At 31.2% G+C, this 18,032-nt stretch overlaps 2 protein-coding genes across 4 annotated transcripts; one reads left to right on the top strand and one right to left on the bottom strand.

The window, feature by feature from the left end:
- Window positions 1-169: 169 nt before the first annotated feature.
- On the bottom strand, window positions 170-3,733 carry LOC101509450 (uncharacterized). The gene is made up of 3 exons (XM_004487932.4): window positions 3,178-3,733; window positions 1,916-2,076; window positions 170-527 (listed from the first exon to the last, which is right to left on the bottom strand). The coding sequence occupies exons 1-2, from the start codon at window positions 3,593-3,595 to the stop codon at window positions 1,946-1,948; spliced, it is 549 nt and encodes a 182-aa protein (XP_004487989.1). The 5' UTR covers window positions 3,596-3,733; the 3' UTR covers window positions 170-527; window positions 1,916-1,945.
- A 5,593-nt stretch (window positions 3,734-9,326) lies between these two features.
- Window positions 9,327-13,077, top strand: LOC101508704 (uncharacterized). Of its 3 annotated transcripts, none has more exons than XM_004487931.4 (5): window positions 9,327-9,536; window positions 10,289-10,512; window positions 11,723-11,941; window positions 12,197-12,345; window positions 12,528-13,077. In XM_004487931.4, exons 1-5 carry the CDS (start codon window positions 9,444-9,446, stop codon window positions 12,722-12,724), a joined length of 882 nt encoding a protein of 293 aa, XP_004487988.1. In that variant the 5' UTR covers window positions 9,327-9,443; the 3' UTR covers window positions 12,725-13,077. The 3 variants fall into 3 exon arrangements, with proteins under 3 accessions (XP_004487988.1, XP_004487987.1, XP_004487986.1); XM_004487930.4 differs by having other exon boundaries at window positions 11,720-11,941; window positions 12,531-13,077; XM_004487929.4 differs by having other exon boundaries at window positions 11,720-11,941.
- The last annotated feature ends 4,955 nt before the right edge of the window (window positions 13,078-18,032 follow it).

The raw sequence follows: 18,032 nt of genomic DNA, 5'->3' as shown, positions 1-18,032 counted from the left end.
AACAAGCCTGGATAAAATAACCCTGTTTGCTACTTTAACCAAAAAATGTTGCTTTCAGATTTGCTTTCTCTATATCCTTTTACAATGGGAAAATAACTCCTAACACACACGCGCCTTATCTAAAAAATAATGGAAGTCAATCCAATGCTAAAAATCAAAGGTGAACAAGTAACCAAAAGAAATGTTTATTAATAGACATATGTACAATGTAATATAATATATGCACTAAACTGAACATGTGACTGCTAGTTCTCAGGAAAGCTCCACAAGTTTTAGCTTTATTAGTTCAATAAATACATACATTTCACACTACAAGGATTCAACATAAACAACATGGCAAATATTCAACATATACTGATTAAACAGATAAAAGTTGAGACCAAGTAGAGTGAGAAGGTTAATTCCAGAACTATCACCAGTGCTGCATCTGCAGGAATTTCCAATTGCTTGCATTGCCCTTCTCAAACTCCAAACAGCTTAGTTTTCTGTTTCCCTCGCTTTTTTTTGGACTTCTCATTGAGCTTAGGCTGCACCATGAATATCAAACATAATTAGTGCTTAGCATTGTATTATTAGATGGGCATGCAAATATGTACATTAATACTCAAATACGTAATTCAACATTCTGATTAGAAAAATCATATGATCGCCAAAATCTTTAAATCTCTTTCATTTTGAGATGTCCCAAGAATTTCAAAACAAAAAATTAGGCATTACAAAATGCCAAATAGGTTAGAAAATCTGCACACAAGATTGATCACACGTGTTTCTGTAGTCCTATAAAACAAAATCGTTAGTAGTAGTAACATCCATATTTTACATTGGTATTATGGATATATGAAGATAGCTGTATGGTTGTGAATAGGATTTTCCTTTATAAGATACGATTTAGCAAATGTGAACCAGGCAGTTCATAAAATTACTGTTGACACATGATATAGTAGGAGTGTTTGGGATGTTTCTGACCTGAGAATTTGTTGATAACTTAGGATTTTATCTTGATATTTTTTTTTAGGAAATTTAAATTTTATAAAGTTTGTGTATCTAATTATGCTTTATCAGGAACTTCTATGCATCCAGGATGTTTGTTATTATTACCTTTGGGTTATAACTAATTACTCTTTAGGTGTCATATGCTATTTAGTATTCAAACTATGGGCAACTTCTTTTCCTTCAAAAAGTATCTAAAACCAAGTCAGATGAGCACTCCAGTTTTTTTTTAACAAAGGGACCTTGCCCAAACATATATCCAACTCCTCTAGAGTGAACTATCACTTTAAAGCATGAAATATCTTGACCCTTGATGAGAAAATCAAAGGTTAATATTTTAGCATATCTATAATATGTTATACATGTGTCATGTACATGTAATATCCATTGTACATCAATAGTTGGAATTACTTACTTTATCCTCCAAAGTAAATTGTTCACTTTAGAGGAACTAGACTCCTCAAGAGTAGTTCTACTAGTTACTATTGCATCACATAATAACTAAATACAGAGGGACATGAGCTAAGCAATATAAGATGAAAGAATGAATCTTACTACACGTTTTAAAATTATCATCTTCATGTGTTTCATAAATTTTAATCCTGTCGCTCCCCTTTAGTTTATTATACAAATCCTTTCAAAAGCTAGCATTCAAAATAAAATTAGAAAAAAAGGAAGGTAGTAAGTTACAAGTATATAGATACAAGTTAGAAGTTTTAAAAGGGGGGAGATTAGGGCACATCATAGGAAACTTGAAAAAAATCCCCTCATCCCCTTCTCTCTTAATTTTGATTTGAAATCTATTATCATTTTTCCTATGTTTCCCATCAACAAACAATGACTTCTGGAAGTAGAACGTCAACACTCAACAGTCAAAGGCACAAGCACACAATAAACTTCCAAGCTAAAGAACGAACTTCCTCACCACAGCAACTGGGTTGAACTAAATTACGGTTCATCCTTCCTCATCTTCAGAATGAGCTAAATTATCTGGAAACGTAAGAACCTTCACTTTCACTGGCCCCTCCATCCCTTCTGGGATATTCAACTCCACACCAGTATCCCCACCAGGAGCAGATGCATTCCCTGAAATCACAAACAAACACACAAAACAGTTTGAGCCCATAAATCGTTATATTTTCACCCTACCTCAAGGGAGCATATTGTCTCGCATGTTGTTTAATTTGCAGTGGCCTTACGTCAAATAATTAGTCTTACAATCAGCTAATCAGATCAACAATATCTTACACACTACACTTTTGAATAACAAACAATCGTAACAAGTTGCAATCAAGTTATGCCTTTTGAAAAGTTATGTGCAGACAGAAATAGAACCCATTTGTTTGTTTGTTGTTGGTACCTATTTAACCCAAAAGAAAAAATCCAATTATTTTGAGAGAATTAGATGATTTTCATAAGAATACAAACAACCCTCCCCCCTCAAGCAAACAAAAAACAGTTTTTAAAGCTATTCTGAAAAACATAACAGCAATTATATCATAAAACCGATTTGTTTTTCTTCTAAAGTTTAAAAACTACCTTATTCTCTATAGCTAAAACAAAAGGTTTTCACTTTTACAAAGACTCTGTCGTTTGAAGAAACGTTCTACAAAGTGCTCAACACCCACCATCACATTCCTAATTCATTCTCATTAATTAGAAGGATGAATCAAATCCCACAACCCAAAATCAATTATCAATTTAATTAAACTTGCCATCGTCTTACAATTAATTTTCAAAACATTAATAACAACAATCAATCCTTATCCTTACTTCACTAGGTGGAGTCAGCTGCATGGATGAAACCATGGTTCTAAATTACTGTCGCAGTCGCGCTGCAAAATTTGATATTGCGGCAAAATACCAGCAAATGCAGCGGCAATTGCAGTTCTAAAACCTTTATATGGGCACCACAATTATGGTTTGCAGACCGCAAATGAAAACCATAGACGAAACTACGCCATAATTTTCCACCATAAATCTATAGCCAAACCATTAACTTTCTAAGAAGAAATGCAAATTAGGGAAAAAAAATACCAAAATTTGTAAAATCCCAAATCTTCCTTCTTTTTACCCTAATTCCCCAAATCCAAAACCCAAGAAAAAAACCACTTAAAATTAAAGCAAAATTATGTCCACCAAAGAAACAACAAAGCAAAAAGTCAAATAAAATTCCCAAAAAACTACCTTTGATGAAGTAATTGGAAGAAGGCCAACCACGAAGAGAAGAGATCGAAAGAGATTCATCATTAGAAGCCGGAACTTGTTGTCCATCGTTAGTAAGTTTATGAACCAAAGTGAAAACATTAGAAGGAGTAGGTCTAGGTGGGACCCAAAAAGAAGATCCAGGAACAAAAGGCAACCAATCAGGTGTAGCTTTCTTCACCAAAATTCGGTGAATCAAATCGTCGAACAGCTTGAGTGTCATCTCGTGTTCACCCTCTGAAGATGATAATGATGATGAGGAGGTGTCGATTTCGATTAGATGTGGGTTTGTGGCGGCGCGTGATGATCGGTGACGGAGTGTTAATGACATGAAATTGGGTTTTGTGGTTGGGCAGAGGGTTTTTGCTTTCGAGATGAAACCGGCCATTGTTGTTACCATTGACGGTTGGGTTGGGTTTGGTGGGAGAGAATATGGAGAGACAAATGGGAGAGGAGAGGATATTAGAATGAAGAGAGAGAGAGAGAGATGCTTTTTGGAAAGAGAATCAGAAAAATGTGGATTGAATTTCGGTGTACGAATACAAATAATTTAAGGTTTCAGATAATTAAAGTTAAATATGTTATTTTTTTTCTCTAGAATTTCTATTTATAGCATTTTATAGTAAATTTTACTATTCAGAGTGATTACATTTAAACTCATTATTTTTTATAAGTTTAAATATTTTTTAGTCCATATAAATATACCAGTTTTTGTGTTGTAAAGGAAAATATGTTTTTTTTGTCTCCGCAAATATAATATTTTTCATTTTTAGTTTATATAAAAAAATTTGCTTCAGTTTCATTGTATTTATCATCATCAATCACAAATCCAAAAAATAAATTTCATCGTTATTCACAACCTAACAATCTATATTTTTCCTCTATCAACTTAATCTATTTCCCTTCATTATTCATGTCTCACCTAACCCAAATTTGTCTATTTACTTTATCTCTAACATCATATTTTCTATCTATTATCTAAAAAAAATATACATATATATATATATATATCCTTTACGGATTAATTTTTTAGTTTGTTAATCCTTTAAATAGATAATTTTTAAATATTAAGATCAATCACCGCTTTCCGAGTCAAAACATCTCGTTCAACCATTTCATCAAACACCTTCAAACTACTTCCAACATCACCGACTCTCAAATACCCAAAAACCAAAGCAGTAAAAATAACAACATTTCTATCGGACATTTCATCAAACACCTTATGTGCATCCTTTAACCTTCTCAAAACCTTCAAATACGAATCGACAAGAGACGTTTGAGCATCTGGGTAATATAAAAAATAAAAAAATAAATATTTTGTAACATCCACCTAACGTTAACGACCAAAATTAAAGTTTTCTCATATTGCAGAATGAAATCCAAACAAATTTTTTTACATGAACTAAAACTGAAAACTGTATATTTACAAGGACCAAAAATATATTTAAACCTTTTTTATTTTAATTGTAGTTTAGGTTATTTATTTTTATCAATATATCAAGTTAGTTCTTTTATTTTAAAAAGACGTCAGTATTGAATATGATTTATTGTATTTTAAATAATTTGATATGCAATTTACAATATACAATCATCTAGATGTATTAATTATTTATATGTCATTAATTAAATTACAAATATGAAAAATCTCTAAAGTTGAAAGCTAAGTTTTTAGGGTTTTTTATTCTGATTTTTTGGTGTTAATTATTTTATATCATTGTATCATATGACACATTATTTAAAACATGTTACGTCGTCATTTTTTAGTTAAAAAAATTAAAAAGGACTAAAATTATCAACTTTTAAAATAGACGAGTTAATTTCGTGAACTAATAAAAATATGGATACTAAAACTAAAATTAAACTTTATTTTTATTATATGGTGTTTTCCAAAGCAAAAGTATTACGCGGGTAAATCAGTAGATATCCAATTAGATAGTAAATACTATCATATATATATATATAGGGTGAAGATCTATTTGATTGTGAATAATTTTGAGATAAGTTATTTCGTTTAATAACTCATTACAAATAATGAATTTTATTAATCCAATTGCGCAATCAAAAGTTCTTATTGAGTATATCAACTCTGTAAATTTTTATAAAATTTTAAAACTATTTTACTTCATTAAATAATTTTAAATGAACGTATAATAATTTTTTTTGTTTGATTCGCATATTTGCAAATATACATTCATTGTAAAATGGTCTCTCAATCCATCTTTTGTTAACAAAATATTAACACCGTTAAGCTAACGTCACAATGTTTTTTAATATTTTAATAAAAAAACAAAAAATAAATTAGAAATAAAAAATTTAATTATTTTTAGAAAGGAAGATCAAAATTAAGAACCTTAATTTTTATTGTCTCCCTTTTCTCTCTCTCTTCTCACGACCTTCTCACATTCACCTTTAAAATACTATTACACTATATTTATGCTCAAATCGGGGGACACCCTTCTTTGTAAGCAACCAATTCAATGTCCAATTCAACCCTCATTTCCTACAATTTTCTCAACCTCTCCTCGTCAATATAACCAAATCCAACCATAACATCAACATAAAAACCTTTCAACCGTTTCCAACTACAAACCACCCAACTCCACAATCCTTGAGGCATACTCCCACCACCGTCACTATCCTCTTCACAATCATTGGGCTACAAGCGAGAGTCAATTCTAGCCACTAACCACGAAATCTTGTTCCTCACACGCAACAACTCATTGGCCAAACCATCCTTCAATTTCCAATAACACGTTTAAGTATAAATGAAAGTAAAAAGAGTGTTATAATATTTTAAGGGTGAAGGTGAGAAGATCGTGAGAAGAGGGAGAGAAAATTGGTGAATGTGATAAGAGGGAGACAATAGAAATTAGGGTTCTCAATTTTGATTTTTTTTAAAATAATTAGATTTTTAATTTTTAATTTATTTTTTGTTTTTATTAAAAAAATATAAAACATTACGACATCAACTTAACGGTGTTAGAATTTTTTTAAGAGAAATTGGACTAAGTGACCATTTTAAAATGATTATGTATTTACAGGGATGTAAATCAAACAAAAGAAACTTACGAATACCAAAATTAAAAAATGTTATAATTGCAAAGACAAAAACATATTTAAACTTAAATTCTTTTACTGACATATAAGAGAACATATAACATAAATAGTAGTCTAGTTACAATGAAACTGATATATAGGAATAGGAGTATATACAACAAAGTAGTCTATTTATATTTATGTAACATATATATTAAAATTGGTGGGAGTTGTAGCACACCCTTGCCTATCATTGTGTTTGTCCTTGTCAATGAACATCAACTAAAGAAGTTTGTATCTAAGTTTATTTTGAAACAATCCTTTGGAGGAGGAATCCCCATGTTTTTGTTATTGGATCAAATTGTAAAGGACTTCAAGACTTGGTTAGATGATGAGTTGAACAAGGAATATTGAATATCAACTTCAAAATAGTACATGTATTGAATAGATTTCTAGAAAACCATTGGGATCGAAGCCTCCTTCTTCTCAAAGCGAAAAACATTATGTACCACCAAATATTCTAACTTTATATGTACAATTAACTATAGAACTTTAAATGGGGCTTTTAATACAGTTTCTTCTAATCAATCTTTAAATTTATTGTCAAAATTCTCATTTCTTATTCCAACAGGGAGAAAGTCAGGTATCGATCGCTCAACTACAAACCTTAACGACATGGCTAATGTATTCAAGAGAACTTTCACATCTAGGGCAGAAGAAGGAACACTAAATCCTTATCTTTTTTAAGTTATCATTAACAAAAAATTATTTTGTTTATAATTCTCTAAATAAGGTGTATATGTTTAGAAGGAGTCATAATTTTCCACACATTTTCCAAAGAACCACAAAAACAACAGTAGTCATGCCATGATCTAATTTCTCATGCTCAAACTTACGAAAAGTATTATATATAACCCTCATTTTCAAACAACGATTCTTAGCATTAATTATATCAAAAACACATTCAAGATCTTACCCTTCTTCGTACCAATGACTTCCATACCATTTTGATTAGGAAGCTAATTATCTTCCAAATCCTAATATTCTTGTTAATATTCTTGTCGTTAACAATTGCCCATAACCCATATTTGTTTGAGAAGCCCAAGAACAATACTCTTTCATATGTTATTAGGTTTGTTGCCTAATTTAGAATCCAAAAAGTGATCATGGTGATAGTACTTCACTCTAGAGCATTGTTGAGAGGCCTCCAACTTTGTTTAGCTAATACAACTTCACTGATTAGTAGGAATGCCTAAGCATCTTAGGAATTTATCCACACCCTTTATTTGTATTTGATTGATAACATGATTCATGTGATCCTGCTTGACATTTTTGCTAAAAGTTATTTCATATTTGTCTTTATTAATTAGTTGACGATATTTATTTTGACACAAATTTGAAGTCTCTTGGATTGCTTCCACCACTTGTTTAGTATCCTTGAAAAATAAAATGTTGTCATTAGCATAAAACAAATGAGTTATAACAAAGCTATATGGGCAATCTTAATGCCGTGAATCACTTGTGATTCTTGAACCCCAATGAGTAAACTAGAGAAAACCTCTACACAAATCATAACCAAGTAAGGAGATAGGAGATTACCTTGTTTCACGCCACTTTGAGGATTAAAATGAGGGGTGAAATAACCATTTAATAAAATAGGAAAAGAAAAAATAGTGACACCCATGACATCCCCTCCATTGTCTCTCTCTTTAGAATAGAACCAATTAGTTTTAAAGTTTTAATACTAAATTAAATTAAAAGACCACAAATATGTTTAAGATTTCTGAATGTGAATAAAATACTCTAAGATTAACCCGTATAATAAGAGTTTAAAATACTTTACATATTAACTAACTAAAAATTAACTCTACTAAGTTATACATCTCATAGACACACATACCAAATGGTTTTAGATTAGAGTACATTTTTAAAGAATAATTTGTGCAATACAATTGAGAGAATTATCATAGATATGAAATTTGACATGTCAATTAATTTTATCATGTATATTTCTTTTACACCTGACGGTTGTATATTTTTTAAATTAGCAATAATTGACATTTATTTTCCAACTAAAACCCTACATTACTTATGCTCTTTGTATTAAAAAACTCAAAAATTGTCTAATGTTTATTCTATTATTTTTTAATTGTCATCTATTAGTACTTTTTTTTATCAATGTTCGAAAATTTAGATTGGACATTAAACCAATAGAGACATTGATTTAAACTTCGAAGATTCAACTGTGGTTGAACCGATGATAATAAAATAATGTATTAAACAATACTTCATCCATTCTAAATTAAATAATTCATTTGTAAAAATAATTTGACTCATAATAAATAAATCTTTTATTTTTCAATGCAACATCAACCAATTTTTCTAATTATACCCTCTAATTAATAATATTGCTTATGCAAAAATATATATTTTTTTTCATTTGTAATTTTTCAAATTGTGTCAAATTCTCAAATGAATAATTGATTGTGAAAAGAATAGATTATTAAACAAAAATAAATAAATTCAAATTTTGAGCTTAACGACAGTTGTGCCTTGTGTGTCACATTACACTACTCTCAGTCAAAGCTCTATTTACCAATGCTAATTGATTATTGTGTGGTTCATGGTTTACACTTAATTGCTCTATGTCATTAGCTACTAGGTTTATAACTTAGCAGGACGGTTCCACGAGCTAATAATCGGTTGATAAATTAGTTTTCGGTTCAACCAGTTAAATTCGTTAAATTAGTCGATCTCGTCCCATTTTTTAACATTGTTTTTTACACATATTATAATAAAGTTTGCTATTTGTTGCTAATTTTTTTTTAGTAATTGCGACAATTAAGAAAAAAACGGGGTGTTTAAATATCAACTCAAAAATGTACGATATCTTTTAAGGAAAAAAAAATGGTGGAAATATTTTATTTTTAAAAATAATTTGTGAATAACATCAATTAAATGAAAATACTTGTGAATAAATTTTTTTACCCTAACACTTCCACCTGGAAAGATATACTAGTCACAAATCTTACGTGTCGAAAGATGATTGGTTAGTGCCACGGAACCGAAAACAAGAAAACATGTTCAATCCAATGAGTTTAGTTTCATTCAGCGTTGAACTTACAAAATCTCAAATCCCAAAAATTTCAAATTTCACTTTTAGAAAAATCAAAATCCCTAAAATCTGAATTGTGCAAATCTGTCAAATTACAATGGCAGAAAATCCTCCCGAAACGGTGCCGTTTAACTCACAACCTCCTTCTTCTTCTTCCTCTTCGCAGAAATCGCCACAAGATCCATCTCCGGTAGGTTTCACAATCTACTTCAATTCCACTTCCGTTTCGCAGCTTCGGTGTCTAATGATTCGTTTAATTACTTTAATACCATAACCACAATCCCCATTTTTGATATCATTGCAACTGAAACTAGGGTTTTATTCTTTTCAATTTTTTTATAAGTTTTTATTATTTTCATTTGTTATCACTCTGTCTGCATTTCTATTGCAAATCCTTGTATATTTATTTATTGTGTTTCATTGTATAAAGTTTGTGTTAATTTAATATCATTGTTACCCATGTTGTATTTTTTAATAATTTGAATTTGGGAAAAAACTGTGTTGTTAAGGGAAAATTTGTATGAAAAAAGTTTGACTATAATTGGTACTTACTTTTGGAGTTTGATATACTATATATTATTCTATTGTTTTTGCTACAAAGTTTGTAGCTTTTTTGTTGCAACCAAATTGGTAAATGGCGCATTGCGGGCATCAAATCCTTGTTTTTATTTTATTTACAAAAAAAAAAAAAGAAGTTTACAAGACACTAGCTCATAGAACACCAATTTAAGTAAAATGGAAAATGTCAAGATGGGACTCATTCAGCCATTCCCTGTGTGAACAACCTAATTTACCAGTAATTGTGTTCAACTGATTGTAATTATACACATTGTGTTCTTGCTTTGAGAATCTGTGACTGGAAATGTGCCCATAACTATCTTTGTTGTTGATGATCTGAATGTGTGTTTAAATTGTAGTCATGATTTCTTCTGGGTATTGTAGTCTCAGGTCCCGGTGTTTTCCAATTTGCCGGCGTTTCCGGGTGGATATTATCAAGTGTTTCCTGGTATGTACCCTGCATTGATTCCAGGGTTAACACCGCAACAAAATGAGGAACATGCGAACCGTGGAGCTGGCTTATATGCTGTTCCTGTTAATTCTTTTGATAGACATGTTACTGGACTTCCATACAACACTCTGATTCCGTTGACTTACCGCACACCCACGTAAGTGGCTAGTTATTTTGTTCCAATGATATTAAGTCGTTGTATGTTGGGCAAAGTGTTACCACAATTTAGTGAAATTTCTACTCAGTCTGATATTTAGGCATATTTTGTTGCATGGCTATATTGGAAAATAAATTAATATATTTATACCTTTCCATAAGCTTAGTTATAGCAAAGTTTAAACTTTAAAGGAATTTTCATTGTACATTGGTATGGTATTTAAGTGTGTTTTGTAATATGGATATATTGGAAAATACATTAGCATGTTTATAACACTCCATACTTTGTTTCCCTTTGAATGAACTGTCAAGAGTCTGTTTGGTTTCAGAAATTGTTTTCTCTTTTATTTCTTGTTTTCACTTTATCACGTTCCATACTTAATTTGTACAAAAAATAGTTAAAACAAGTTAGAAACACATGAAACAAAGTGGCAGTTTTGATATAAAAAGTGAAAACAGAAAATAAAAACAATATTTTTTTTTCTCAAACCAAACAGACCATGATATTTCTAGGACTTTCAATATCAACATGGTCAACAATGGTTGCTGTGCAGAAGAAAAGAACTTATTTGGATTGTCAATATAAAATAAAAAGGTTAAAATTACGTTATTTAGAGCAGGGAGGAAGCTGCAATTACTTGCAATCTGACAAAGGAGTTTGCTACACAGAATTAGTTATATTTCCACGGAGTTAGGCTTGATGGTTGTCAGGTGTAGATGGTTTAATGGTGGTAATAAAAATTTAAAATGATTATTCTTGTCTTCCCTTTTTTTTTATTTGATTCGACTATAAAACCTGTATTAGCAGCATGTTATCAACTATAATTCTTTGGTATAACAATGGATTAGAAGTTTGTGTAGTAATGAGAATGAGAGAATTATATCATCATTTTTTAATTAAGTATACATTATAATGAATTCAAGTTAAGTTGAAAAAAGCAGACATAGGCTTTTCTCATGTGATGGCTTCTAATGGGGGCATAAACCTAAGGATGTGTTTTGGTAGGGGGGCTGTTATAAGTTTTCTTGGACAGAGCTTTTAATAAATTAATAGGTCATATTGCATATGGATTCAGCATCCAAACATTCATGGAAAATTGGACCTGATTCTGCTTTTTGGGTGAAAATTTGATTTTACATTTATTTTTGTGGAAAATTTTGTTTATTAGTATTAATGTTTTCTTTAACTGAATGGTCATAATTAACAGCAGGCCAAGTTCTGAAGCTGCTGCTGGCAGTGAAAATCAGGGGCAAGCAGCACAACAACAGCCCGCCCCACAGAGACAAGTTGTTGTTAGGAGATTTCAAATTGCATTCCAAATCGATTTGCTACTTATGTTGAAGCTGGCAGCTGTAATCTTTTTGTTCAACCAAGATGGATCAAGGCAGAGGCTTGTTGTCCTTGTTTTATTTGCTGTCATTGTATATTTGTAAGTATTGACCCATTTTTCTTTAAAAAGATATTTCTGCTTGCTAGTTATGACATGTGTGATTGTTAAGTTTAAAACTCAAACTCTGGAACTGATTATGATATATATTCCTTCCTATCATTTTATATTTTGTTCATTCATTTTTTTATATACATTAGTCAGTGACAATATAAGTATCATGTAACATCACTGAGCTGGATAATGATTGGAGTGTGAATGTAAGCTGTAGTATTCACCAATTGAGATGTGTTGCAGATACCAAACTGGGGCTCTGACACCAATAATAAGATGGCTATCACAAGGTATGCAAAGAGCTGCAGCACCTCCTCGTCCACCAAGACCTGCAGCCAGGGCTGAAAATGTACCTGCTGCAAGGCAGGAGGTTGACAATGCTGCTCCAGCAGGTACAATTTTCTTACATTTTATTCAAATGATTTTCATTTGCTTTTTTTGGAATACATTGATAATAAAAGTGGAGCTGATGCAATATGTGATGTAATTTGGAGAGTACGTTTCTTGGAAGCTTATGTACTTCATTTTACCCTTATTGACATATGCTTTACCGTTGGTTGTTGTTAACTATCAGCAGAGGGTCAACCTGAAGCTGCCGTTGGGAACCCGCCTGCTAATGATGCAGACCGCGCAATCGAGAATGAGAATGTCGTAGAAGCTAACAGAGGCAATGGTGGTAACCAGTGGTGGGGCATTGTAAAGGAAATCCAGATGATTGTTTTTGGATTTATCACTTCCCTACTCCCTGGGTTCCACAATCATATGGATTAACATACAAACCTATGGGAGCATGGCAGAAAATAGGAGAGGGTTTTCTGAAATAAGAATATGTATAGCAACAGAAGTTCCAAGCGTCATAACTAATACATAGTTAGGTGCAACTAAAAATTATAAATTTAAGGAAAAACAAAAGTATGGCGATACTATTTAGTGTGCCATTTTTGTATCATTACATGAATTGTTGATAGAACAGTTTTTGTGGCTTCTAGGGCACAGAGAAGTGCTTTGTACTTCAGGGGCAGTAGTTATTCCACCCCTGATGTCTGTTTATTTATGATTGTTAGTGTTTGATGAGTTGATATTTCAAACCAATGCCAAATTTCTCTCTAATTTTCTGAAGTTCATCTGATTGTCGTGAGTTTTCTGGCGGAAACATGCAGAAACACAGCTCATTTTTAATTCATATAAGCGTCCTCACTGTGTCATAATTCTTTTAAGTCGTAGACAACTTCTGCAGAGCATGAGACATAGTGCCTAGCTGTGTCTCTGAGTCAATCCTTTTAAGTTCCATCTTGAGATATTGTCTTCCTTTGGGGCGGGGTGGGGTGGGGTGGAGTGAGAGAGGGGGTTGAAATGGTGGGACTTTAAGCCTAAAGAAATCATCTTGATAACTTGTGGAAAAGATGGCAAAGTGCACACTATTCCCATGGCTGGTATGTGGTGCCTTGTATGTTGCAGTTGCATATAGACCAGCCTTTAATTTGTATTTCTTTTGTTGTTATTTCTTTGCATATCTTCTGCTTTAGTAATTACTTTTTCAGTTCAATTTTAGCTTTTTCAAAAAATATTAGACCAACTTTCAAAGCATTTGTTTCATCTACACCTTTTGCAACATTTCTCGTACTAATACCAATGATATTTTCTATGTTTCATAATGAGGGTCGTGTTGAAGTTTTTATATACATATTAAAAAGTGCAATAATTAGAAATAATACAAAATACAAAAGTGCAAACCATCTATTTTAATCATTGATGTGTTTGTCACTAACATTAATACAAAATACAATAATGCTTTCAAAGTTGCGTATGTATTAATTATTGAAGAGTGCTGACAAAAAATAATTAAAATTATATTGAAAATAATATTTATTTGAGATTTTTTTTTCTTTCTAAAGTGAAAATAATATAAATAAAGTGTTTAGAATCTTTATCAACTTCAATATAAATTGAGTTTTAAACTTTTATAAATTTGGCTCATTGGTAAGGTTAAGTGGGTCATTTTTTTTTCCATTTGGTTAGGCTAAATTGACCGTTTGCCTTTTATTTCCTGTAACTAAATGTCCCTTTCCCCTTTTCTTACTCTATTCTTTCTATTTTTCCTTTCCCTTTTTTTTTTTTATATCCACTCAGTTGTTCAGTAGTGTAACTTAGTCCGTTAAAGATAAATATTCTACTAATAAATTTCTCCAAAATAATTTTTTGCCAAAAAATTTTTAGCAAAAAATTTATGCAAACAATGAAAAATATTTTAGGAAGTATTTTTCTTAAAATAGTTTTTTGTCTAATTCTAAGTAGGAATATTACACAAATTGAAGTTGAATTATGAGTTAATTTGAATATCTATCTTCTTTTAAAAAACAAATTCAATGAACAATCTAAAAGAGACATATTTTTGAAGTTGAATTATGTGTTAATTTGAATATCTATCTTCGGTTAAAAAATAAATTCAATCAACAATTCAAAAGAGGCGAATTTTTGCTAGAGATATTTGATAGGATTTCAACCACGACTTAATCAAATATAATAGACTAATAATATAATTTTACGTTGGTAAGTTTAAATAACTTCATTACAGGTAAAAGTAGCAAATGATATAAAACATGGCTAACTAAGATTTTCAATATGAAAATGACTCAATCATAAAAAATAATTTCTTATCCGATATATATATATATATATATATCTTTTTGTAAAACCTCTTTTGCAGATTTACAATCAATTCAAAGTAAAAAATTTTGGTTGAGTAAATCGCTTTGAAATTTTGTAATGCACATAACAATTGAAAGAATTTCTTTTTATGCAACACAAAACCAAATTTCTTACCCTTTCAAACAAAATCAAAGTTCTGTTAATCCCATAACCACAAGAAATAAAACTGCGGAATGGGATTTGGCAACTGGATTAAAAATTCAGTCTGAACACTCACCTTTAAGACAAATCATAATAACACACCTTGAAAAACAAGTAGAAGCCGCCCCTTTCAAAATCCCAAGTGATAGTTCAGAAAAAGATATACAAAATATCCTTCAACAAAATAATTTTACAAATGTCCATCTTAGTACGATAGCAAAACAATTAACTAAGATAGAAGAAAATCAACAAAATTCTACTGTCTCTCCGATTGAGACAACTGATCAAAAACTAAAAAACCTAGTTTTTAAACCATTCCAAATCTCAAAAACAAGTCAAAAACTGTTCAGGGAAGGCATATCAGAATTCACCCAAGCCTTACATGAACAACTTAGTAGGATAGAACATTCCTCTACCTCCACACCAATGGTAGCTAAAGATACCTTTGAGAAAACAGTTACGACTTTAGATCAAGTTTCTGAAATCAAACACGAACCACAAAACCTGTGTAAACTTCAATGGCAGAAGGATCAACCTTTAGCCATGGTCACAGCACCAGACTTAGGTATTGAAAATAGATCTAATGTCCTCTCTGAATCCAAATTCAATGCCAACACTGTCTACGAATGGAACATAGATGGCATGTCCGAATACAACATCTTAAGTCTCCTCCAACAAATGACAATGGCATCAAATGCTTACAAAACCCAAGCCAATACACCTGACAAAGCCATAGCTGAACTACTAATAGTAGGATTCTCAGGCCAACTCAAAGGATGGTGGGATTACCATCTCACTCCATCTCAACACCTAGAAATTTTGAACGCAATTCAAACCACAGAGGAAGGAATTCCTATCCTCGACGAAATAGGAAACCCAATACCTGATGCAGTAGCAACACTAATACACACAATTAGCTTGCACTTCATAGGAGATCCATCACACTTAAAAGATAAAAATGCAGAACTCTTATCTAACCTTAGATGTAAAAAACTTTCTGAGTTCCTATATTACAAAAATACTTTTCTAACCAGAGTCATGCTAAGAGAAGACTCAAACCAACCTTTCTGGAAGGAGAAATTCCTTGCAGGACTCCCAACCCTTTTAGGAGAAAAGGTTAGAAACAAAATAAAAGAAGTCTATGGGGTAAACCAAATCCCAATATAACCATTTAACTTATGGGGAATTGGTTAGCTTTACTCAAAAAGAAGATTTGAAAATCTGTCAAGATTTAAAACTCCAAAAACATCTAAAATGGGAAATGAAAAGAACTAGACAAGAACTAGGTTCTTTTTGTAAACAATTTGAAATACCCATGACAAATATTTCAAAAGACTGTCAAGGGTCTTGTTCTAAACCTTATAGAAAACCCCGCACAAAATCTTTCACCAAACCAGACAGACTTGAGTTCTATAAAAAATCTAGACCCCAAAATTCTTACAATCAAAGAAGACCAAATTTTTACAAGAAAAAACCCTTCCAAAAGAAGTTTGAACCTCAAACCCCAAAACAAATAACTTGTTATAAGTGTGGCCAAACAGGACACATCTCAAGATATTGCAAGAGAAACAAAAAACTCCATGAATTACAAATCGATGAACAAATAATTCAACAAATAGAGGTAATACTTTTAGAAACTTCTGAAGAAGAAACTGTCACGGATTCTGAAGTAAGTTCATTTGAAAATGATAAACCCCTACAGTTTGATGAACTAGGAACCTCCGACTCTCTTGGCGAATCAGAAACTAGTACAAAATCAATTAATGTTTTAACAAAGGATCAAGAACTAATTCTTGATATTATAAAACAGGTTGAAGATACAAAATTGCAAAAGGAAATAATAGGAAAACTATTAAATACTTTTGAGTCAAAACAAAGTCAACCTTCCACATCCTCATCAAAATTACTTCCCAAGACCACTTATGACCTAACAAATATCTTAGGAAAAAGAACAAAGTCACAAGCCCATGCCACAATTCAATCTCTGCAAGAGGAGATTAAAATTGTAAAACAAGAATTAAAAACTCTTAAACAAAAACAAGAAATTGATTCAAACATTCTTCAAAATCTTATTTCCCAGGCACAAAACCAAACATCTTCTGACCATGAAAAGGATGAAGAAGAAGGAGAAAAAGAAGAATATTCTAACAAAATTGAAAATTTAGAAGAAATCCCAGAGGATTTCTTGTTCGTTTTAAGAACAGTAACCACAAGAAAATATTTAATCAAAATTAATTTAGTTTTTTCTGAAGATTTCAAATTCGAAACAATTGCACTTTTTGATACTGGAGCAGATTTAAATTGCTTAAAAAGTAGCATTGTACCAAACAGATTTTTACAAAAATCTAATGAAAAACTTGTTGCGGCCAACAACTCCAACATGATTATAAAAAGTAAAACTGAAGCTTCCATTAAAAATGGTAATGTTTCAATCAAAACTCCTTTTGTTTTATTATAAAATATTACTCATACTGTCATTTTAGGAACTCCTTTCGTTAACATGATAACTCCCTATTCAGTCAATTACGACAGTATTTCTTGCAAAACAAAAGAAGCCAAAATTATTTTCCCTTTTATTGAAAAACCCAAAACAAAGAATTTAAATCTTTTAAAAGCTTGCTCTGTTTACAAAACTGAATTAAATTGTTTAATTCAAGGAAAAGAAAAACATTTATATTTCCTGAAACAAGATATTTCTTTTCTCAAAACTGAACAACAATTACAAAATAGTTTCGTAAAACAAAAAATTTCAGATCTCCAAAAAAGAATTGAAAACGAAATCTGTTCAGATTTACCAAATGCTTTTTGGAACAGAAAACAACATATGGTAGACCTACCATATGAAAATGACTTTTCCGATAAACAAATCCCAACAAAAGCTAGACCTATCCAAATGAATTATGAACTTGAAACACATTGCAAAACAGAAATCCAAGACTTAGAACAAAAGGGTCTAATTACAAAGTCTAGGTCACCTTGGAGTTGTGCAGCCTTCTATGTGAACAAAAATTCTGAAATAGAAAGAGGCACACCTAGGCTAGTCATAAACTACAAACCTTTAAACAAAGCTTTAAAATGGATTCGTTACCCGATTCCAAACAAAAAAGACCTTTTACAAAAATTACACTCTTCGTCTGTATTTTCAAAATTTGACATGAAATCAGGATTTTGGCAAATACAAATTGATCCAAAAGATCGATATAAAACAGCTTTTACGGTCCCTTTTGGT

This window comes from Cicer arietinum, chromosome 1 (assembly GCF_000331145.2).
Source record: "Cicer arietinum cultivar CDC Frontier isolate Library 1 chromosome 1, Cicar.CDCFrontier_v2.0, whole genome shotgun sequence".
In the NCBI taxonomy this organism is placed as follows: domain Eukaryota; kingdom Viridiplantae; phylum Streptophyta; class Magnoliopsida; order Fabales; family Fabaceae; genus Cicer; species Cicer arietinum.
Note: the sequence above shows the minus strand (reverse complement) of the source record. Positions and strands in the feature narration are given on the sequence as shown.

What these genes read in the sequence shown, in the direction of transcription:
- LOC101509450 (XM_004487932.4), bottom strand. Translation starts at nt 3,595, where the DNA reads ATGGTAACAACAATGGCCGGTTTCATCTCGAAAGCAAAAACCCTCTGC. An exon ending in TTCCAATTACTTCATCAAAG is followed by an intron (nt 2,077 to 3,177) that starts GTAGTTTTTTGG and finishes TTGTGATTTCAG; the next exon opens with GGAATGCATCTGCTCCTGGT.
- LOC101508704 (XM_004487929.4), top strand. Translation starts at nt 9,444, where the DNA reads ATGGCAGAAAATCCTCCCGAAACGGTGCCGTTTAACTCACAACCTCCT. An exon ending in CGCCACAAGATCCATCTCCG is followed by an intron (nt 9,537 to 10,288) that starts GTAGGTTTCACA and finishes TGGGTATTGTAG; the next exon opens with TCTCAGGTCCCGGTGTTTTC. An exon ending in TTGACTTACCGCACACCCAC is followed by an intron (nt 10,513 to 11,719) that starts GTAAGTGGCTAG and finishes CATAATTAACAG; the next exon opens with CAGGCCAAGTTCTGAAGCTG.